Source organism: Xyrauchen texanus, chromosome 36, assembly GCF_025860055.1.
Source record: "Xyrauchen texanus isolate HMW12.3.18 chromosome 36, RBS_HiC_50CHRs, whole genome shotgun sequence".
NCBI lineage: Eukaryota > Metazoa > Chordata > Actinopteri > Cypriniformes > Catostomidae > Xyrauchen > Xyrauchen texanus.
In genome coordinates, this window is record NC_068311.1 from 10,711,119 (window position 1) to 10,734,991 (window position 23,873).

General features: G+C 37.4%; 1 protein-coding gene across 2 annotated transcripts in view; it reads right to left on the minus strand.

The window, feature by feature from the left end:
* rxfp2b (relaxin family peptide receptor 2b) overlaps positions 1–23,873 on the minus strand; it is a 38,209-nt gene that overhangs the window by 12,367 nt on the left and 1,969 nt on the right. The window contains exons 2-10 of one of the 2 annotated variants that reach the window (XM_052107448.1): positions 20,374–20,511; positions 19,918–19,995; positions 19,031–19,136; positions 14,042–14,113; positions 9,633–9,704; positions 8,080–8,151; positions 3,222–3,293; positions 2,856–2,930; positions 433–504 (exon numbers count right to left, since the gene is read on the minus strand). In XM_052107448.1, the coding sequence (XP_051963408.1) occupies positions 433–504; positions 2,856–2,930; positions 3,222–3,293; positions 8,080–8,151; positions 9,633–9,704; positions 14,042–14,113; positions 19,031–19,136; positions 19,918–19,995; positions 20,374–20,511 (757 nt within the window). Of the gene's footprint in view, positions 1–432; positions 505–2,855; positions 2,931–3,221; positions 3,294–8,079; positions 8,152–9,632; positions 9,705–11,583; positions 11,769–14,041; positions 14,114–19,030; positions 19,137–19,917; positions 19,996–20,373; positions 20,512–23,873 lie in introns of those variants that run through there. The other variant, XM_052107449.1, reaches the window with a different exon arrangement.

Sequence of the window (23,873 nt, forward strand, 5' to 3'; positions counted from 1 at the left end):
TGTTATTTGGAAAAGTTGTAAGAAAGATCTAGAATAATTTGTTTGCAGATGCCACTTGGTGTGATATTTTGTTATCTAATGCAATGACATGCAGACATTTTTAAGAGTGAATTACATTTGCAAATATTTTTTGGAGTCTAAATTTGCTGAGTTATAACAGCATATGGTATGACTTAATAGGTAGATATGACAGACAGACAGACAGACAGACAGACAGACAGACAGATAGACAGACAGACAGATAGATAGATAGATAGATAGATAGATAGATAGATAGATAGATAGATAGATAGATAGATAGATAGATAGACAGATAGACAGATAGACAGATAGATAGATAGATAGATTGATTGATTTGTATCTCTATTTATGACTATTTGCTCCACACTTCCCTTGAGCTCTTCAAGAACACTGTATTTTGTTAATACTCACAGTACAGTAAGATGTTCACAAGTGAGTAAGGTGGATAAGCCCAGTGTCTTTATGTGGTTCCCCTCAATGTCCCTTTAAGAGAGTATTTCAGAAAGCATATCGATGAGGAACATTGATAATGCAAAAACCTGTCAATTTAAAGTAAATAAAATATAAATACATTAATGACATATTGACCTGTACATATTACATACAGTACATGATATTAAGAAGTAATGACAGCTGAAGGCCTGAAAGGATTTAGTTTCACACAGATAAACACATGGACACATTTGCTGTTGGTTTTGGCTGTCAATAATGGACACCATGGCCAACGAGAGCATAATGAAAGTCCTAAAAGTAATACAAATATATATTATGTACGAGTCTTTGATTAAGCTTCATTATATTAAAATGTATTTTCTTTTATTGTCTTTAAATTATTTAAGGGAAGCAGGGCTGGACTGATAATCTGGCATACCGGGCATTTTTCCGATGGGCCGACGCACTTTTGGGTCGATCAGGGGCTGACTGGCCATCGGGAGAACCGAGCGGGCCGGTGTTTCGGCCGCGCAACGTTCCCAATGGGCCGCAATAACTTAAAACGAGCCGCCACATTATGCAGAATGAACCACAAAACGGCGCCGTGATATACAGAACAACCCCCCAAACAACAAGGCCAGTTGCCATGTAAAATCCCGGGCCGATTTCTCTTCCCATTCCAGCCCTGAAGGGAAGGTCATTTTGATTAGATAATTAAATTAGGTATCATTAGTGACTTCAATATCTGTTTTTGTTTACCTGTCAATTCTCTAAATTAGCACTGTGCAATTTTACTGCTCAGCATTATTTTTAAAAGTCCATTTTGGTCATTTAAAAGTCCATTTTAAATGAACTTAAATTGTTTTAAACATGACTAACTTTTACCCATGAAACCCATCAGTAATTCTTCGCAAAAAAACGTAAAATTCTGAGCATTGCACAATATTTAACGAAACGGGGGTAATCTAAATACATAAATAACTTATGCAATATAATATGAAAAACAATAATTGACATAAAATAATATTCATATGAAAGAGTGAAGAGAGTGGTGGATATTGGTTAATCATTTTGAGATGTCTGTTTCCCACATAATACATGCTACTAATTTATTTAATATGGTTCACTGCAGGGTCAACCCCCTTCATAACGCATGCACAGCTCATGTTTCATCTGCTTTTTTTGTTTGCAGTCTCACGCTCAAACACTTTGTTGTTTTTAGCACTACTAGTGCCAAAATGAATTTCAGCTCAAAAGATATTTCATATACACCACTACTGTTGACTATCTAGCACTATATAATTTGTTTGGACTTTGTGTCATTATTTGACCCACATTTGGTCATAACATGATGTGACGTCTGGTACAACTGCACTACAGGCAGCTCACTTGTCTAATCAGGCACAAGCACATCAAGAAACTCAAAAAAGTTATGACAAATTAAAGTTTGGATTAATTAGTGAATGATGGACAATGTTCTAAATTATGTGCGACCTGTGACTAAGTTATTTGTTATGAGTGGTTCATCAACAAACCAATAATAAAACATTATGTTAGTCATTCATTTGTTAGTCTTACACTTAGAATAGTAAAAATAAATTCACTTAAAATCACTTTAAAAAGTACATTTAATATTTTATTTTACAGTATAGTGCATCAAAAGTTTTAAGAAGTAGATCTTAAGGGCCTGAGTAGCTCAGCGATTATTGTCTACCACCCCTGGAGTGGCAAGCTCGAATCCAGGGTGTGCTGAGTGACTCTAGCCAGGTCTCCTAATGAACCAAACTGGCCTGGTTGTTAGGGAGGGTAGAGTCACATTGGGGTAACCTCCTCGTGGTCACTATAATGTGGTTCTCGCTCTCGGTGGGGCGCGTGGTGAGTTGTGCGTGGATGCCACGGCTAATAGCGTGAGCCTCCCCACACGCTTCGTCTCCACGGTAACACGCTCAACAAGCCACGTGATAAGATGCACGGATTGATTCGTCCTCTGCCACCCGGATTGAGGCGACTCATTAAGTCACCACGAGGACTTAGAGTGCATTGGGAATTGGGCATTCCAAATTTGGCAGGAAAAAAAAAGAAAAAATCCTGAAAAAGATCCTGAAAATAATGTATATAAATTGGAAGTAAATATGTTTTTTCAATGACATATTCTTAATTTTAGGTTTTACATTGTCTCCCCAATTTAAAAATGTTTGCTTACATCTTTGATGTATGTTATTCATGGAAATGTCTTGTCTCAAAGACATGATTGTATTTAACTGGCTGTCTTGTTGTGTTTAAGTAGGCAAAATGTTTTCCTCTGTCAATTTCTGTAAACTTAAAAGGCTTTTGTCAAGCAGGATCATGCAAATACCTGAGTTGTGATAGTTACACAGAGTAAAAGAAAAGTGGATACTTACAGCCAGCTGAGTAAGGGCATATGGGCACAGAGTCTGGCAGAGGGGAGATGTTCCAGAGTGGTATTCACCATTGACCTACAATAAACAGACCATTTGGAGTCACAGTTTAAGAAACATTAGATTCAGTCAGCACACACCTTTTCCAGATATTAAACTAAAATGCTTAGAATAATGAAAAAAGAAAAGTGTATATTTTTTAAGCCATATTATTTTTGACTGAACAGACATAGAGATGGATATATAAATTGTAATAATTCTGAAGAACAGCACACTTTGCATGCAAATAATGGTATTTTTTTTTAAAAAAAAAGCATGAAATGTAGTGCATCACTTCATAATGGAAAATGTACAAATAGAGACACTTACAGGAAAAAGAGGGAACTCAGGCCAGTAAATGTGTTTGCTGTAATTGTTGCAATGGGATTCCCATCCAAAATTCTAAATAAGATTAAACAAGAACAATTCAAATCCTGCAAAAAATGGCAATGACAACCCACCCTGCCAAACTTGAGTGATTTTTTCTGCCTTTCCATAACTCACTTTGATAACATCTGGTTTAAATGATGCTGTCATGTTATACTATTTTAACTCTTGTATCATGTTCCGGTCAAAACTGACCGATTAACTTTTTTTTCCCCAATAACCTGACATTTATGAAATTATTTTCATAAAATTTAATTGGATTTATTTAACTTTGTTACACCTGTGGTGTTCCCGGTCTAAAGTGACCGGCCACTGGAAATATTAAGAGTTGAGGAGCATCCAAATCCTTTAGATGATCACACACACACGCACACACACGATGGTTGCAGCTATCCTTATGAGGACTTTCCATAGACATAATGATTTTTATACTGTACGAACTATAGATTCTATCCCCTGACCCTAACCCTACCCCTAAACCTAACCTTAACCCTCACAGTTGTTTTAGTTTTTTTACAATTTCACAATTTTTACAATTTCAAAAAAACATAGTTTAGTATGTTTTTTTAGTGACTAGAATTATGATGACACTAGTTGGTTTTGAAATGTTTTTGAAATGTCCTCAAAAACAACATTTATATCATAATACCCTTGTAATTACCAGTTTTTAACCTAAAATGTTTTTCTTGTAAACCACCCAAACCCACTCAAACACACACGCACGCACACACGCACACCCACACACACGTACACACACACACACATGCACACACGCATGCACGCACACACACACACACACAGCCCTTTTGTACATCGCCTTTCCATGTACTTTGAGGAATATTTCAAGATCTACTTATATTATGTTGTGTTTGGGCTTGTTTGAATCAGGATAGTCTGCTGCAAGTTAAGATATGTCATTGTCTATGTTGTTATGTATGTTTCAGGAAGTAATAAGGAAAAACATGACAAAAAGACCCTATTTATCATATTTATGTGTGTCAGTGAAAATTTCATATACTAATGCTCAATGCAGTTTGGCCTCTGAGTGAAACAAATATGCTCATTGCATTTTACAAATTTAGACCTTCCCAATGATATATAACACGTGGCTATCTAGTCTTTTATATAATTTTTCCCTACTCTGAATATAAAATTAGCAAATTATGAAAACAAAACAGTTCTAATATGTCAGAAAATTATTTAAGAATTGGTAGGATCAGCTACATGCGTTGTAAATTCTAAGCTTTAAAAGAACACCTATTTTGTTCAGATGGTTATTAATTAAAAAAAAGTATAAAGTGGTTATTAATTTATAACAGAATTAATGCTACTATCAATAAAATATATATATATTTAAATATGTTCAAATAAGAAGTACAAAACTTGTCATAGTTACTAAAAAAAACTTGAAAATATTTTTAATGTACCGATGCATTACAAATTGATTAAAATGTTTCTTGTTCAAAAGCAAGATTAAATATGAACGTTGTGTTTAAGCTAAATATTCAAAATAAAATTATTTGTGTCTTGATTATCCTAACTTGGTTAAAAATGGACCAACTACCACTAATTTAGAAATGCAGTTTTAATGCATATAACATTATCACATTTTATGAAACAATTTGTATAATTTGCCTTTAGTTGGTGGCAGTTTTAAGTGCTTTATCCATATGAACAGCATTTGAGTATTTGATGCATAACCAATGTCCATCCATGTCCATCCATGTCCATGGACTTATATTTCAACATAATTTGTATGAATAATGATAACTGTATATTTTTCCACCATATAAAATAAAAATTTTGCCTTCATTATAGTTAATTAAAAATGGTTCAGCAGTGTGACAAATTCATAGTTAAAAGTGCAAATATGCCATACAGTATAAAGTATGCAGTGTATTACTAATATTAAGTTATAAATGCTGCACGCATAATAACTATAAAAGAATGAGCAACATAGCTTTAGATCTAGGCTTGCATGTCATATCACAGGACATGCCTACTTTCTAAAAGCATGTTCCCCGTCTGTCGCTCACTTCGACGTTGTGTCGAATTAAACGACACTAGGGGACTTCTTTGAAGGCCTCGGTTACCTCTGAATTTCAGAAAAGCCCAAAGAGAAATTGGCAGACAGAATTTGCATGTCCCTCCCCCAGACATACGGGTATAAAAGGAGGGAATCGTGCATCTGTCCATTCAGATTTCTTCTTCGGAGCCGAGCGATTGTGTGATCAGCGAGTTGAAGTCACTTATTGTTCCACTCATCTCTGTAGGCGAATATCAGTGGCTTTCTCCTTTTCTGCAAGGCAGTGCAGCTTTGCCCCTGGGCGCTTCGACAGCACTTCTAAAAGAGAATATGTGGCAGCGGGGGCGTGGTCAAGCGCCCGTCCGGGAGAGAAAAGCGGTAAGGGCGCTCACACCTGAGCTAAATGATGACTAACACCTGTGTCTGATTGCAGTAACATGAGGAGAGCGGCATAAAAAGGGCAGGAGCGACGGAGCACGGGAGAAAAAAGAAGAAAAGACTGTCTCTGCATACCCTTTAAAGAAAAGATTAAAAAGACTTACCCTTTAAGTTGACGCTGGTTTCCTTGTACTGTTTTACAGAATATTTTCTGTAAAAGAGTTTAATTTCTCTAAAAGAGCAATACACAGCTGGCATTGAACATCCTTTTCAGGACGCATCTTTATAAAGATGCCCTTCCTGGATGCGGTCGATATCTCCTGACGGTCACAGATGCTGCCTCCCGCGTCTGGGCAGTGATCAGACCGAGGCAGCATTTGTAGATAGTTTGTGTTCTCACTGCGAGAATCTCACCATGGCAACGTTGCGGTCGCGGCTTTCCTTCTTAAAGAGGAATGCCACTCCAGCCACCCCCCGCGTCGCTCCTTCTTCCCACGGGATTGAGGACGACCCGGCTGGTGATGGAGGCGATTTTTGGATGGCAGCGGGCTCTGTTTTGCCGGGTAGATCCCCACGAACCATCCGCACCCCGGCACGCTCGTCCAAGCTCAAGGCGAGAGCAGCTTACCTCACACCCAATCTGCTAACTCCCTCGAGCCCCCTGAGCTGGATGATGAGTTCACCTCTGCATTGGAGAGCATTCCGGCATCTGATATGGAAGACTCGACTGGACTGTCACCTTTGGGTCGGCACGCCCAGATGGGCAACATGCTTGCCCGGGCCGCCGTTAGCATGGGGTTGGACTGGAATCCTCTGTCTTGCCTACAGCCTTCACGGCTAGACGATTGGTTCCTCGGGTCCGGGCGCCGCTCACAGCCATGCACGCACGGCAGCATGACAGCACGCCTCACCAACGAACGCGCAGTCGGTGCTGAAATGCCTCACCGCGGTTCCTCTAAAACAATTCCAGAGGCTCCTGGGGCATATGGCATCCTCCGCGGTAGTCGCGCCACTGGGGTTGATGCATATGAGGCCATTTCAGCACTGGCTCAAGACTCGAGTCCCGAGATGAGCATGGTGCCGAGGCACACCCTGTGTATTCATCACCTCCGCCTTCCGCCAGACTTTCAACCCCTGGAAAGACCTCTGTTTTCTGCGGACAGGAGTCCCCCTACAGCAGGTGTCCCGACGCGTTCTAGTCACCACAGACACCTCCAAAAAGGGTTGGTATGCCATGTGCAACGGGCACACAGCCGCCGGCTCCTGGACAGGGCCCCGGCTGGATTGGCACATCAACTGCATAGAGTTGCTGGCTGTAATACATGCCCTGTGGAGGTTTCTCCCGCTAATACGGGGCAAGCACGTCTTGATTCGATCAGACAGCACCGCTAAGATAGAGTACATAAATTGCCAAGGTGGCGTGCACTCTCGTCATATGTCACAACTCGCCCGCCATCTCCTCCTTTGGACTCAAGTCACTGCACACCACTCACATCCTGGGCAACCTCAATACGGCAGCGGATGCGCTGTCACGACAAGGTATGCTCAGCGGAGAGTGAAGGCTCCACCCCCAGGCGGTCCAGCTGATTTGGGAGCGGTTCGACAAAGCACAGCTAGACCTGTTAGCTTACCAAGAGACCTCTTATTGCCCGCTCTGGTACTCCCTAGCATAGGCTGTCCCCCTCCACCTTGAAGGTTTATGTAGCCGCCATATTGGTTCACGATGACGTAGTGGACGGTATGTCCTTAGGGAAGCAAGATCTGATTATCAGAATCCTTAGAGGTGCCCAGAGGTTGAACTCTCCCAGGCCATGCCTGTTCCCCTCATGGGATCTCTCCGTGGTCCTTGCAGGCCTTCAGAGACCCCCTTTGAGCCACTAGAATCAGTCGAGCTCAAAGCCCTCTCCTTGAAGACGGCCTCCTGATCGTGCTTGCTTCCATCAAGAGGGTTGGGGACATGCAAGCATTCTCTGTCAGCGACACCTGCCTGGAGTTCGGTCCAGCAGACACCCATGTCGTCCTAAGTCCGTGATCGGGCTATGTGCCCAAGGTCCCTACTACCCCCTTCAGGGACCAAGTAGTGAACTTGCAAGCGCTGCCCCAAGCGGAGGCAGAGCCAGCCTTTTCGTTGTTGTGTCCGGTACGTGCTTTGCGTACCTATGTGGACCGCACACAGAGCTTTAGATGTTCTGAGCAGCTCTTTGTCTTCTTTGGAGGCCAGCGGAAAGGGACCGCTGCCAATTTCTCATTGGCCTTTTCTCAAGTTCAGAGGTAACCAAGGCCTTCAAAGAAGTCCCCTAGTGGACCATCAGGGAACAGAAGTTACAACAGTAACCTAGACATTATGTCAACTATCCATTTACTGCTTGCTGTTATTGTGTTGTTAGTTGTACTCACAACCACTTGAGTTTATGAAGATCACTGAACACTCCAGGAGGAAGCAGAGAAATGCAGTTTTGGCTCAAAGATCTGCAACACAAGATACAGCAATCATTATCTTTATCTTTCAGTATCTCCACTCCCCTCCCTTTGCTTCCTTCCTGTACAATTAAGACAACTGAATAAAATAAGGGTGGGAACACTGTCTCAACTGGTAAAACCCACAGGAGTATTTTCTTTGAAAAGCTGAGGTGTCGCTCTATCATTGAGCCCTGCATTTTTGTTTGTAACAAAGACAAAACGATTTCCTTATAATAAAGGAATGTTCTGGGTTAAATAAAACTGAAGATCTGTTGAAAGCATTGCATTATAAAGGTTAAAAAACAAAACAAAAAAATGTTGGCAATCTACAACTGTGCTGGGAAGGCTGCTTTGAAACTGTAGCTTCCTAAACTATAAGTCACTACTAGCTTAAAGCAGTTAAACTACAGTTAATCTGCTCTTTGAAGGGATAGTTCACCCAAAAATGAAAATTCTCTCTTCATTTACTCACCTTCATCCCATCCAAGATGTGTACGACTTTTAAAATTAAGAAGAAGACATTTTAGAAGAATATCTCAGCTCTTTAGGTCCATAAAATACAAGTGAATGGTGACCAGAAATCTGAAGATTCAAAATGCAGATGAAAGCAGCATAAAAGTAATCCATAAGACTCCAGTTGTTAAATCTACATCTTCTAAAGCGAAATAACAGGTGTAGGTAAGAAACAGATTCATATTAATATTATATTATATATATATATATATATATATATATATATATATATATATATATAGTGTAATATATAAGTATGTTTAAACTATAAATCTCCACTTTCACTTTATGTAAAAGTGAAACCAAACAGGTGCCAACATGACTTTCAGATGTAAGAGTGAAAGTGAAATTGCAGATTGATAGTAAAAAAAGGACTTAAATATTGATCTGGTTCTCACCCACACTTATATCGCATTTGAAGACATGGGTTTAACCACTGGAGTTGTATGGATTACTTTTATGCTGCTTTTATTTCAATATTTATTGAAATATTGTTCTTAACATCTTCGTTTGTGTTCAGCAGAAGAAAGAAAGTCATACACAGCTGGGATGCCATGAGGGTGAGTAAATTATGCAAGAATTTTCATCTTTGGTTGAACTATCCCTTTAAGCTGCTCTTTAAAACATTACTTAGTAGTATTTTTAATTTTTTAATTTTTTTAATTAGATGATATTTAATTAAGGTTACAACATTAAATTGAACATATATATAACTAAAGAACACACTATTTGAGTCTATATATAGTGATAAACAGCAATTATACTAATAATTATTAAGTATTTAGCTTAAAAAATGAAGGCAACATCTCTTTACACGTTGGAAAATAGATTTAATGGAAAAGCTACACTTTGTGAAAATAACTGAGCTACAGTCATGCTACTAAATATTTTGTTTAGTAGCATCACTACATTTTGTTACTCTCCAACACTTGGTACAACTGTTTTTAGTGTGTATCTTTCAAAATAAACACACTTACAGTTTTTGCAGCTTGTATAGTCCATTAAAAGCCAGAATGGAAACCATTCCAATGCAATTTTCCTGGAGAAATCTAAGGGAAGAAAAAAAAAACAATCAGCAATTTAAAAAAAAGATGGTTGTTTAAAAGGTGTACAAAAATCTGTAGCTCAGAGATATCTAACCTGTTGAAAAGGGGAATTTTACCATTTAGAAATAACAGGGGTAGCTCCAAAAGAGTAAGTGAATTTAGAATATTTTTTTGTCTTTGAATCACTTAGGCATGCCATCTTTGTTGTGTCTAAAGAACTGTACCCAAACACACATAACAACATGTTCTTTAAGAATGAATACATATTTGGATATTAAAGAACAGATTTAGCCCCTTAATCAGCAAAAATGTGTCAATGTGCCTGTTCATCATCAGCCAAGCCGACAAAAGCTTTTCTTCTTTATATATAGCTACTACTTCAATATCTGAAATAACACCCATTAAACAGTGATAATGTTCTTAGACTACACAACTAATCTAGTGCTTGTTATCCAATGCAGATATGTCTTTTGAAAGGCTCATTAATCAACAGACAGCAACAAAAATAATCCAAGGTTTAATGGTGTGCTATAAAGAAACCTGCCAATATTGAGATTAACAAGCAGCAACAAGCTCTAATGAAGGTGACCATTCATCATCATAAAAGATTCACTGGATTCAGCAGAAACGTTAATCAATAGTTTCGTCTTGGTAGCATCAGCTCCAAGAATCAATTATGTTTTGTGTCACATAAACAGGGCATGTTGACCATTAAATCAAGCCTCTGTTGATCTGTTGGCTTGGTGGCTGTGTATAACACCTATGGAGTTAGAATCATGCCAAAATCTCACACACACACACAAAACGTGTTTTACTCACACCCAACGATTCACAAACAAACTCAGAGTGGTTTGCAAATACAAAACATCACTCACAAACTAATGCATTTTGTTCTGCAAATAAAAAACGTACCTATCAAACAAATACAGTATGTTTTACATATACATAGAAACGTATTTCTTCAATGACAAAAATATCCTCCAAGTACAAACTAAAATCTTTCAAGTACAAAAAAAATTCTACAAGTACAAAACAAAATTCTACAAGTACAAAACAAAATTCTACAAGTACGAAAAACTGTCACGTGACTTTTGGCACTAATTTTCTGCCTTGCTGATCCACACACTAATGCCTTCAGATCCACACACATGCTAGTAAATTGTCATGTAATTCGCACTCCACAACATCAGGTGGCGCCGCCACGGACATGGAAAGAGAAGAGAAGAAGAAACGTTAGCGTGGGTAGGGTGTTTCGAACATGATGAGTGGCCAACAGGTGAGTTTGCAGTCGTTGCTGGTGAAAAATCAAATGTTAACTAACTAAACTCCAGGAATGCAGCCAGTTTGGTTCTCTTTAATCTTTTTATTGTCGTCTTTTTGACACCTTCAAAACCTTTTATTTCAACATTGTCTCCTGGGTTGTTTGTTGTCAGTTAAACAAAGTTATTGTATTTTTTTGGTTGTTCCAACCCCCCAGATGTTTTAAGATTGTATTCACACTACAATAAAAATAATACAATCTACATGTCTTTGGTTTGAACATTCATTATGATATTAAGAGAGCTGAAAGTCCGCTGCTAGCACTGCTTGATGCTTCCTGCTGGTCTGATTTGATTAAACAGAGAAAAATCAAACATGAGACAACCTCATTTCTCAATTCTGAAATATTTATTTGGTTTTAGTGTGAAAAGAAATGATAGGCCTATACTGTAACATCTCTTACAAACCAGTTATTAGCAGGGGCACTATTCTGTAAATAAATGTTCTTTTTGTTACCCAAATGTATGTAGAGAATGTGAGAGTGTATTTGTGCTACAATTGCATCGAATCAGGTCCTTTGCTGAGTACGTTTTACTGTAAGCCTAGTAAGTGCTGGACATACTGCACAGTAAGTAGGTAGATGTCTGAGCCATGTGATTGGGAGTGTCCCAGGGGATTTATGGCTGCCCTTAGTGCTGCCATTTGCTCATCACTCAGTACATCGCCCATCTCAGGAACAGTGACACCATGGTGTGGCTCATCAGGCAGACCACTGTCCTCCCAGTCCAAATGTGGTAGGTACAATCCCTGAAAAGACATGTAAAGTGTTTATGTAGAGCAGTGGTTTTCAAACATTTTTACATCAAGGACCCGGACCACATTTGATAACATTTTGAAACAAACTCCAGAAATACACAATATTTATTCTGAGACTGAATAACATTACTTTCTGTCAATGTATGTTCAAATTAATGTCAATGGGATGCATTTTTGGTGAAATTTATAAAGAAATTTGTGGAAAAAGTCTATTTCTAGAAAAAGTCAGAATTAAAAAGTTGTGTGTATATATATATATATATATATATATAAAAGACCCCCTTGAACCTCCCTCAAGTTTATTCTTAAAACTGATTAAATATACTTTAATTCAATTAAAATCTTCGCACATACTTAGCGCACTGTGGCTGTTTCTGCTTACACTTTAAACTCCTGTAGTATTTATAACTGTTCCGTGAACATATTAGCACCAAATATCTCCACATCTTTTCACGTGAATTAGCGCGAGCAGAGTCGCTAAAAAAAGTTTGCGCTAATGACATTTCAACTCCTATAAACTCTTCACAATTAAAGCCTCCCGTTACTTTGTTATTTCAGTGACTTAACATGACTCCTCAGATGGTGCTTAAACAAATGTGTGTGGCCTGAGGTGGTCTTCACTTCAAAATTCCGCCTTAAGACCAAGACGTATCAAGTGTAACATTATATGTGACCATAGTATAGTTTAATTTAGTTAAGTTAGAAACAAAATGAAAAATTAACCTAATCGGTGTAAGCTAGGTTAGCTCCTACGGTACCATAAGCTACACACATATAAATATGTATATGTATATATATCTCACCCTACCCATGACAGACATTCCTGGAGTTTAGTTAGTTAACATTTGATTTTTCACCAGCAACGACTGCAAACTCACCTGTTGGCCACTCATCGTGTTCAAAACACCCTACCCAAGTTAACGTTTCTTCTTCTCTTCTCTTTCCATGTCCGTGGCGGCGCCACCTGATGTTGTGGAGTGCGAATTACATGACAATTTACTAGCATGTGTGTGGATCTGAAGGCATTTGTGTGTGGATCAGCAAGGCGGAAAATTAGTGCCAAAAGTCACGTGACAGTTTTTCGTACTTGTAGAATTTTGTTTTGTACTTGAAGAATTTTGTTTTGTACTTGAAAGATTTTAGTTTGTACTTGGAGGATATTTTTGTCATTGAAGAAATACGTTTCTATGTATATGTAAAACATACTGTATTTGTTTGATAGGTACGTTTTTTATTTGCAGAACAAAATGCATTAGTTTGTGAGTGATGTTTTGTATTTGCAAACCACACTGAGTTTGTTTGTGAATCGTTGGGTGTGAGTAAAACACGTTTTGTGTGTGTGTGTGTGAGGTTTTGGCATGATTCTAACTCCATAAACACCTTCTAAAGATCAATGCATTAAAGGTTGCAGCCCCTACCTTTGGGAGGTCTTAGGACATCAATTAGTATGGCTGCATGAGACAATAATGCTACTAAGATACATTTAAAAAGTTTACCATTTACACATACTGTACATAATTGCCAACAATTGGTCTTATTCTTATTTTTTTGATACTTGAACATTTTAAGCGTTAACTTTTTCACAACATAATGCACCCTTTTGGACCCGCCGGCGGTCAGCAGAGTTATAGAGGTTCATGTACATTGGTTCCACGTGAATCAATTAAGTAAAGTACATAAACATATTATTTCCTCTTGGTTTAGTTAATTTCTTTACCAGAAAACATAATTTGTTCATTTAATTCCAACAAAATGGAAAAAAGTTATTTTTATATTACCCAATTAAGTAGCCTCAATGTGATTTTATATGCATTCCTAACATGATTGGTTTCTTCAGTTTTCAATAATATGTTTGTTTCACATTAAGTTTTATGTTACAAGGTCATGCTAGTTCACTACCATTTCCATTAAAAATAAATTAAGGAGACTGAATGCAATGAAATCAAGTTTTAACAAAATGTTGCATTTGCTAATTTTAACTAGTAAAAAGCAAATGTAACAATCAGCAAAAATATTTTTTGTGCAGTTGTTCAACATACTATATTGGTTCACATTTACCCTACATAATGTAATCTAGTAGAGTACACCTTTAAAGAATTGCATTAATTGAAAGCAAAGATAACAATTTCAGAGCAGAAACACAATTATGTTGTGAAGATCACAAATAATATGATTTAGTAAATTGGACCTACGTTATACCGTATTTTCAGTGAGTGATATATACGTGTGCGCAAGCATGCATCTTAGAAATTCTTTGTACTTACAGTCTCTGTAGTTGCATGTTTTTGATGAAAGCCTCGTCAGGTAATATGCGAATCTCATTGCTCTTCAAGGACCTGCAACAGCAACAAAAAGACAGTCACACATTTAATGATGCATTTGTGCGCTGAGATTAAGATTTAAATCTTGTAATATTATAGATTACATGAAGGACACTTATAACGATGAATCACATTTCCCTTGATATTTTGAGATAAAAGAGTTCGCTGTACTATGAAAGCATCCTGTAACTTTCAAAACCTAATGTAAGCTGTCCAAAATGTCATTGTTTTACATTTCTAATGTCAGAAGCCTGAAAAATTAACATATGACACGTGGAAAACAGTCAAAAAAAGTTATGACTGTTTTAACACACGCTGCAAATTTTTGTCTTTTTTTCCAGAAACATTCTTAAAACAAGATCAATTTAATTGAGAAGCAAAATAGCATAATATAATTTTATTTTGTCTAGTTTCCAGAATTATTTTTATAATTTAGTAAAATTTGGTAACATTCGAATCTATAACAAGTAAACACTATTTGCTATATAATACTATATAATACAAATACTATTTGACACTATCAGGAATGGGTAAAAAACTTTTAAAGGGAAAACAAGTTTATTTTTGCAAGTTTATGTTCCCCCATTGGCAAATAATTTTTGTTTGTTATCCATCCATTTTCTTTACTGCTTTGTCCATTAGGGTCACGGTGGCAACAGGGAGAGCAGAGAGGCCCAGTCATCCCTGTCCCTTGCAACTTCCTCCAGCACAGCTGCTCCCAGGCATATAAACTCTACAGCGGGTCCTGAGCTGACCTCTGGGTCTCATCTTAGTTGGCCATGCCTGGAACACCTCCAATGGGAGGCAATCAGGGAGCATCCTTAACAGATGCTTGAACAACCTCCTCTGGCTCCTATCAATGCTGAAGAGTAGCGGCTGTACTCTGAGTTCCTCCATAGCCAAACTCCTCACCCTGTCACGGAGAGTGAGTTCTGCCATTCTGAGGAGAAAACTAATTTAAGCTACTTGTCTCTGTGATCTTATTCTTTCGGTCATTACCCAGAGTTCATGACCATAGGTGAGGGTAGGGTTGTAGACGATAGGTAAATAGGTAGATTACTGCTGCCGCTGTTCCCAATCTGCAACCGATCTCATGCTCCCTTGTCCCCTCATTCATGAATAAGACCCCAACATACTTAAGTAGACTCCTCCACCTGGGGTAAATATTCTCCCCTTACCTGAAGGGGGCATGCCATCCTTTTCCATAAGAGAACCATGGACTCAGACTTGGAGGTGCGGATCCTCATACCAACCATTGTACACTCAGCTGCAAACAAGTCCAACACATGCTGGAGGCATCCATGTGACGGTGCCAACAGGACAACATCATCCGCAAAATGCAGAGACATCACCTTCCGGCCCCCACATAGAATGCCCTCCTGCCCTCAGCTGCGCCTTGATATCCTGTCCATGAAAATCATAAACAGGTGTGGAGAGAACTACCTCGGTAGTTGGCACACAATCTCCGGTCCCCTTTCTTAAATATAGGGACCACCACCCCGGTTTGCCTATCCAAAGGCACTGTCCACGAGGTCAATACAACATCGCAGAGGCGTGTCAGCCATGACAGCCCCACAACATCCAGGGCCTGAATCAGTTCTCTCATCCACCCCTGGAGCTTTTCCAATGAGGAGCTTCCTAACTATCTCCGTGACTTCCACAAGGGAAATGGACTCTGATACCCTGGAAGCCACTGGCCCTGCCTCCGGTAAGGGAGGCATATCTCTCGGGTTTAGGAGTTCCTCGAAGTGTTCCTACCACCTCCCGACAATATACTCATTCGAAGTCAGAGTTTCTCCACCTTTGAACACATCTTGAGCAAGGCTCCTCCAAACCCTCCTGAGCTGGCAGATGCTTCTCCATAACCTCTTTAAGGCCAACTGAAAGTCTTTTTCCATGGCCTCACCAAACTCCTCCAATACTCTCGACTTTGCTTCTGCAAAAGCCGCCGCTGCCTTTTTTGCCTGCCAGTATCTATCTGCTGAGTCAGGAGTCCCCAGAGCCAAACAGGCCTAAAGGCCTCATTTTTCAGCTTGACGTCTTCCCTCACCACCGGTGTCCACCAGCGGGTTCTTGGGTTGCCGCTGTGATTGTTTGTTATAGCTTTAAGCATAAATCCCTCCAAATGTTGTAATATTTCTCTGAATTCTTAAGACTTAGAATTCAAAGTCTGATTCAAATCTTATGTTATTCTGCTTCTCAAGTAATTGTTTCTTGTTTTGAGGATGTTTGACATTTTTCCCTGAAAACAAAACAAAAATACTGCCTATAAAATATTTGTTGCAATGCATTATAAGAGGACCTCAAAGAGACAATTAAATAATTAAAATATATGATATGACCCATTGGAAATTCTCACATTCAAAACTGATAACAGATGAGAGTAGAGAGACTGTGTGAGAGTGTGGGCTTTATATATACAGTTGAAGTCAGAAGTTTACATACACCTTAGCCAAAAACATTTAAACTCACAATGTATTTTTCACAATTCCTGACATTTAATCATAGAAAACATACCCAAGGTCAGTTAGGATCACTACTTTATTTTAAGACTTTCAAATGTCAGAATAATAGTAGAGAGAATTATTAATTTCTACTTTTATTTCTTTCATCACATTCCCAGTGGTTCAGAAGTTTAAATACACTTTGCTAGTATTTGGCAGCACTGCCTTTACATTTTTTAACTTTGGGCAAACATTTTGGGTAGCCTTCCACAAACTTCTCACAATTAGTTGCAGGAATTTTGGCCCATTCCTACAGACAGAACTGGTGTAACTGAGTCAGGTTTTTTTGGCCTCCTTGCTCGCACATGCTTTTTCAGTTATGCCCATAAATCTTCTTTCGGATTGAGGTCAGGGCTTTGTGATTACCACTCCAATACCTTGACTTTGTTGTCCTTAAGAAATTTTGCCACAATTTTGGAGGTATGCTTGTGGTCATTGTCCATTTGGAAGACCCATTTGTGACCGAGCTTTAACTTCCTGGCTGATGTCTTGAGATATAGCTTCAATATATCCATATCATTTTCCTTCTTCATGATGTCGTTGGGATGGTGTTCTTTGGCTTGCAAGCCTTCCCCTTTTTCCTCCAAACATAACAATGGTCATTATGGCCAAACAGTTACATTTTTGTTTCATCAGACCAGAGGATATTTCTCCAAAAAGTAAGATCTTTGTCCACATGTGCACTTGCAAACTGCAGTCTGGCTTTTTATGGCTGTTTTGGAGCAGTGGTTTCTTCCTTGATGAGCAGCCTTTCAGTTTATGTTGATATAGGACTCTTTTTACTGTGGATATAGATACTTGTCTATCTGTTTCCTCCAGCATCTTCACAAGGTCCTTTGCTGTTGTTCTGGGATTGATTTGCACTTTTCAAACCAAACTACGTTCATCTCTAGGAGACAGAATGTGTTTCCTTCATGAATGGTATTATGGCTGTGTGGTCCCATGATGTTTATACTTGCATACTATTGTTTGTACAGATGAACATGGTACCTTCAGGCATTTAACAATTTCTCCCAAGGATGAACCAGACTTGTGGAGGTCTTGGCAGATTTCTTTTGATTTTCCTATGATGTCAAGCAAAGAAGCACTGAGTTTGAATACATCCAGAGGTACACCTCTAATTGACTCCAATTAACCAATCTGGAATTTGTGAAGCTGCATAAAGGCACAGTTAACTTAGTGTATGTACACTTCTGACCACTGGAATTGTGATATAGTCAATTCAAAATTAAAACAATCTGTTTGTAAACAATTGTTGGAAAAATTACTTGTGTCATGCACAAAGTAGATGTTCTAAACAACTTGCCAAAAGTATAATTTGCTAATATGAAATTGGTGGAGTGGTTAAAAAATGAGTTTAAATGACTTCAGCCTAAGTGTATGTAAACTTCAGACTTCAAATGTATACACTGTATATACGTACTGTATATATCATTATAAAAAAAATTAATTCTTAAAAATATTTTAAGACATTATATTTCTTATATTCTATCCTTTTTGTTAGTAGCACATGTCCTCAATCATTAGATTACAAGAACTATAAGCAGGGTTGGCAGGGTAACTTTGTATTCCACTATAGATTACAGAATACATGCTGTAAAATGGCATTTGTAACATTCCGTTAGATTATTCAAGATCAGTAATGTATTCTAAATACTTTGGATAACTTCTTCAGGATTGGAAGATTTTTTCACTTGTTACGAAACTGAAAAAAGCCTTAATATCTTAAGGATTTTTGCTTCTGAAACAAGATAAACAAACTGATATTGTCTTAAGGATTTTTAAAATATTTTTTATAGATAAAACAATACATAAATTCTCATCAAGAATAAGACTTTTGTCCTAATATCAAAAGTCTTACTTGAGAAAAAAATATGATCTAACGTGGATTATTTTGGTGAAAAAATATGATCGGAACAGCTGCATGTAAAATGGCACAAAATAGCATTTAAGCTCAGTATAAAGCTAAATGTTCTTATGACAATTTACACAAGGTTTATATCTATTTCTGCTGCTCCAAACTTACTTCAAACTTAATCTCTGTCTGCTCGTATGAATATAACATATCTTAAGAAAGTGTTTCACCGCTTATCAAATGCTCTTTGGATCGTATAGTTTTTATGGATAGTTTTCCAACTGAATGGACTAAATATTAAATGGAACAAATGACAAAAAAAAAAAAAACTGTCATCTCTTCAGTAAGCAAAATACTTTTTGAATTGAACTGTATTCTGATTACATTTTACATTTAAATTGTAACTGTAGAGGAATATAGTTATAATATTTTGTATTTTAAATACCTAATCCTGTATTTTATGCATTCCGTTACTCCCCAACCCTGACTATAAGCCATAATTAATTAGAGTTCTCATCCACATGTTGATACACGTCTACAAGGTAACACAAATTTGCATTGAAAGCTGCGTACAGGGAGGTAACTCTGGCTGACACCTGCGGAATGGAATTCAAGCTGACACGCACGCAGTGGACCTCCGTGTTAATGCACTGGCAGTGATCTGGGTACTGCTCCAAATCTACAAAGCAGCACAGGAAAGAGAGATACACACATGCACATGCACGCACACACAGGCATACACATTTTATTATTTTTTCTTTTCTTTTTGCTTAAGGGACCAGATTTTACATTGGACATCAACTGGCAACCCAACACAGTACAACACGTAAGTTATCCATATTTATTGTAGTCGGGGACATATTTTATTTTAATTTGCATAGGTTTGAGGATGAGGGCATGTCACACCACTTGTTTGTGTTAGTATCTGCAGAATTTGGCTAAGTTATCAAAAGATTGATGAATTTGCAGCTAAATGGATTAGATGCACAACTTTTGACGTCAACAAAAAAATATATGGGAACCGTTTCCTCCATTTTAAAAACTGAAGATTATGACAGATTACGACAGGTAATTAGCATTTTTCCCCCAGCTGTCAGCAGCCACAATTATGAGGATGATGTAAATTAAAGAAAATAAATTGAAATATAAAACTAACATCAATCAGAAATATACTATGCGTTTACATTAGGTCTCTCTTTAAAGGTTTAAAAGTAATTAATAAAACTAAATTTCCCTATGGAAAAAAATAAATAGGATTGCTACTTCCGACTGGTTGTCAAATACATTTTTTGGCATTTGAAACAGTTTACGGTTTGCCTCCATCACAGTCTGTAATTGTAATAGTGCACAATCCTTAAAGGCTCTAACAATTTATGACAACTCTAAGCCATCTAGTATTGTGTTTCTGAGAGAGTAAAATGTCTGTCAAGAGGTAGTGAATGTCTTAGGTGTATTTTTACGGCAGTCTGTAGTAAGATCTTTTGGATTAGCCCTTTTAAATGCCCGGTCGAAGAGGTCAGCCCAGCCACTGTTATCCCCTTTAGAGAGATGGACAGTTGATTAGATAGAGGTCAAATTACGTACGCACACACGCACACACGCACGCACGCACGCACGCACACACGCACACGCACGCACACACACACACACACACACACACACACACACAGTCAGTTAAGTATACATGGTGACAATAAAAATACAAATAACTTAATCTCAATTAATGTTTTATGCCCATTTATGTATTTATTTAGTAGCCGTGTAATAAGTGAGTTAATGTAAGTCAGTGGATAGTTCTCGTAAAATGATCCCATTAGTGTAATCAGGGCCCCAACATCTAACTTTATATTATCCCTTACTAATAAGCTGTGAAGAGCTATTTTATTGAGTGTCTGTGGATGTGGAACATCTCTGACCACAATTGTCCTCGTCAGCTCCGTTGGGGCAGTCTTTCTGGCCGTTGCAGTGGAGAACCTGCGGCAGACATATGCTCACATTGCCACATGGAAAATGGCCCAGCGGACAGTCCTCTAAAGGCCCGATGTCCAGCCCTGCTGCTTGGACAATAGACAAGAGCATTCTTGAGAAATCACAACAAACACTTGCTAATGCTAGTTAATAAATATCTTTTAAATCCACTTTCAAAGGTTAAAGGATAGTTTACTCATCCTGGTGTTGTTCCAAACCCATATGAATGTATTTCTTAGGTGAAGAAATAACAAAAGGAGATTTTAGGCAGAATGACAGCCTCAGTCACCATTCAGTTTCAGTGCATCTTTTTTTTTTTTTTGTCAATACAATGAAACTGAATGATGCCTGTCAGGGACTATACACTCACTTAACACTTTATTAGGAACACTATACTAATCCTGGGTATGGCCTCACTTTGCTTTCAAAACAGCCTCAATGATGTTGAAAACATTCTTTTGAGATTCTGGTCCATGTTGATATGAATGCATCACAATTTCTGCAGATAATCCAGCAGCATATTCATGCTGTGAATCTCCCAACAGTGTTCTATTGGATTCAGATCCGGTGACTGGGAAGGCCACTGAAGAACAATGAACTCATTATCATGTTCATGAAACCAGTTGAGTTGAATTTTGCTTTGTGATATGGTGTATTATCATGCTGGAAGTAGCCATTAGCCATTCATACAATGATTAATATTAACAAGACCAAAGTGTGCCAAGAAAATATTCCTCACACTGTTTCACCACCTGAACGATTTGGACAAAAAAAAATCAAATTGCAATAATTTTGAAAAAAGAAAAAACTATTGCGATTGCTATTTGAACTGCGATATGATAAACATCAAAAGTGTGTTTCCTTCTAACCAAAATGAAACCATGTTTTTCACATGCTTTACTGCCAACTGGAAATACTGTTCTAGAAAGACTTGAGTTCTCTTAAAAAAAAAAAAAGATTTTGTTGCAATAATAATCATGTTAAATGTTAATGTTATGATATATGATTGTATAATAAAAAATATAATTCTTACTATAATCATTTATTATTATTATTATTATTATTTCATAGTAATTTATTTCTTTAATAACTTCTTAACTTACTATGCAGTCCTGGTAAACCCTCAAGCTTTTGGGGGAAGTACTGTAAATATAGTAGAAAAGATAAGTACTTTTTACATTGAATACGTTTGTTTAAGCATGAACTTGAAAATATTAAGTCAATTCTAAGTTTGAATGACCTAGCTTATAAATAAATATTATTTATTATATAAATAAGATGTATTATAGACGCAGTATAGATGTATTATAGGTGCATTATAGATGGAGTATAGATGCAGTATAGATGCAGTATAGGTGCAGTATAGATGCAGTATAGGTGCAGTATAGGTGCAGTATAGATGCAGTATAGGTGCAGTATCGGTGCAGTATAGATGCAGTATAGATATATTATAGATGCATTATCGGTGCATTATCGGTGCAGTATAGATGCAGTATAGATGCAGTATAGATGCAGTATAGGTGCAGTATAGGTGCAGTATAGATGCAGTATAGGTGCAGTATCGGTGCAGTATAGATGCAGTATAGATATATTATAGATGCATTATCGGTGCATTATCGGTGCAGTATAGATGCAGTATAGATGCAGTATAGATATATTATAGATGCATTATCGGTGCAGTATAGATGCAGTATAGATGCAGTATAGATGCAGTATAGGTGCAGTATAGATGCAGTATAGGTGCAGTATCGGTGCAGTATAGATGCAGTATAGATATATTATAGATGCATTATCGGTGCATTATCGGTGCAGTATAGGTGCAGTATAGATGCAGTATAGGTGCAGTATCGGTGCAGTATAGATGCAGTATAGATGCAGTATAGGTGCAGTATCGGTGCAGTATAGATGCAGTATAGATATATTATAGATGCATTATCGGTGCAGTATAGATGCAGTATAGATATATTATAGATGCAGTATAGGTGCAGTATGTGCAGTATAGATGCAGTATAGATATATTATAGATGCATTATCGATGGATTATAGGTGCATTATTGCTGCATTATTGGTGCATTATAGATGCATTACAGATGTATTATAGATGTATTATATGAACTGAGGTTGAAATATCAAAAAATACACACCTTTGGCTAAATGTATGCCGTTGGCATTAACACAAAAAAATTATCGCAAAACATTGCGTCGTATTTAGTAAATATTCTTCAATGTGCAGTTTTTAGCTCAGTGTTTAGTAGGAGTTTTTCTCTCATTGATGTTATCATTAAAGGAGTTCAAGTGACAGTAGCTCTCGGTTGCTCTGTGGAGTTTATAATGAAGGAAAACTTCTCACTGTTTTACAAATGCAGACAAACATTTGTATAGCTGTGAGATCTCTTCTGTACTAATGGAGCGAGTTATTTCTGTAGCTGTTTCATAAATGACAGATGTTTGTACCTTTACAATCCGTCATCATGTATTAATCCTTAAGTAGGAAAACCTTGTTACATTTCTTCACTAATTTGAGTAAATTTCACAGGTAAATAAAAAAAAGTACATTTTACTTAACTTTCCGAAGCTGGTGCACTCAGCATGTACCTGGCTAGAAAAATTTATGAGCTTTCATGTTTTCACCATTTGTAAGTTGTTTTCCATTTTTATTTTTACTGTTGATTTTGTTGTTATGATTGGTTACTTCCTGTTTTGTTAAGTCTGCAGATAATTTTGTACTCAAAATTACCCGTTCATGATCAAAAAATCTATCTGTTGATTGTTACCATCATTGTGTTTTCTCCACCAAGTGTTGAGGTCTGTGTGCACAGCTCTATATCTTGTTTCCAAAGCCAGTAATACAAGGCTGATGCTGCCTAACAGACTTCATAGCATGCATTAAGCTTCCCTGTGGAAGGTTTCATGTTTAAATGTGATTATAAGGAGAGTAAAGAATTTAACATTTTCCAATAAAAGGTTTATTAAAAGGTTTAAGTACCTTGTACATTTGTAAATAAAAGTTACTGTATTCAATATAATTTTTGTTAAATTAACTCACTCACTTTAATCAATATTATATCATGAAGTTAAGTAGATTTTACGTAATTTTTTACCATAAAAATTATACTTAGGAAAACTGTGCAAAAAACATGCTAAATAAAATTTTTATAAATACAGAACCATAATTGTAGATATTGCTAGAGCTTTTATGGCTTTAGTTTAAAAAACTAAACAAAACACAGTAATAAGCCAATTGCAACAATTATGGGCCGCCTTATGAAGTAATTCAAGCCTTTATTTTGGTACAGATTATTAAATGCCTTCAGTGAACAAATGTGCAGGAAAGAATGTTAGATAATAAAGGCTCTAACTCCTCTGTATGTGACTGCACCTGCATCAGAAGCAAGATAATAAGGCTAGAATATTTATATTAAGTGAAGAGCACAAATCAGTACAAATC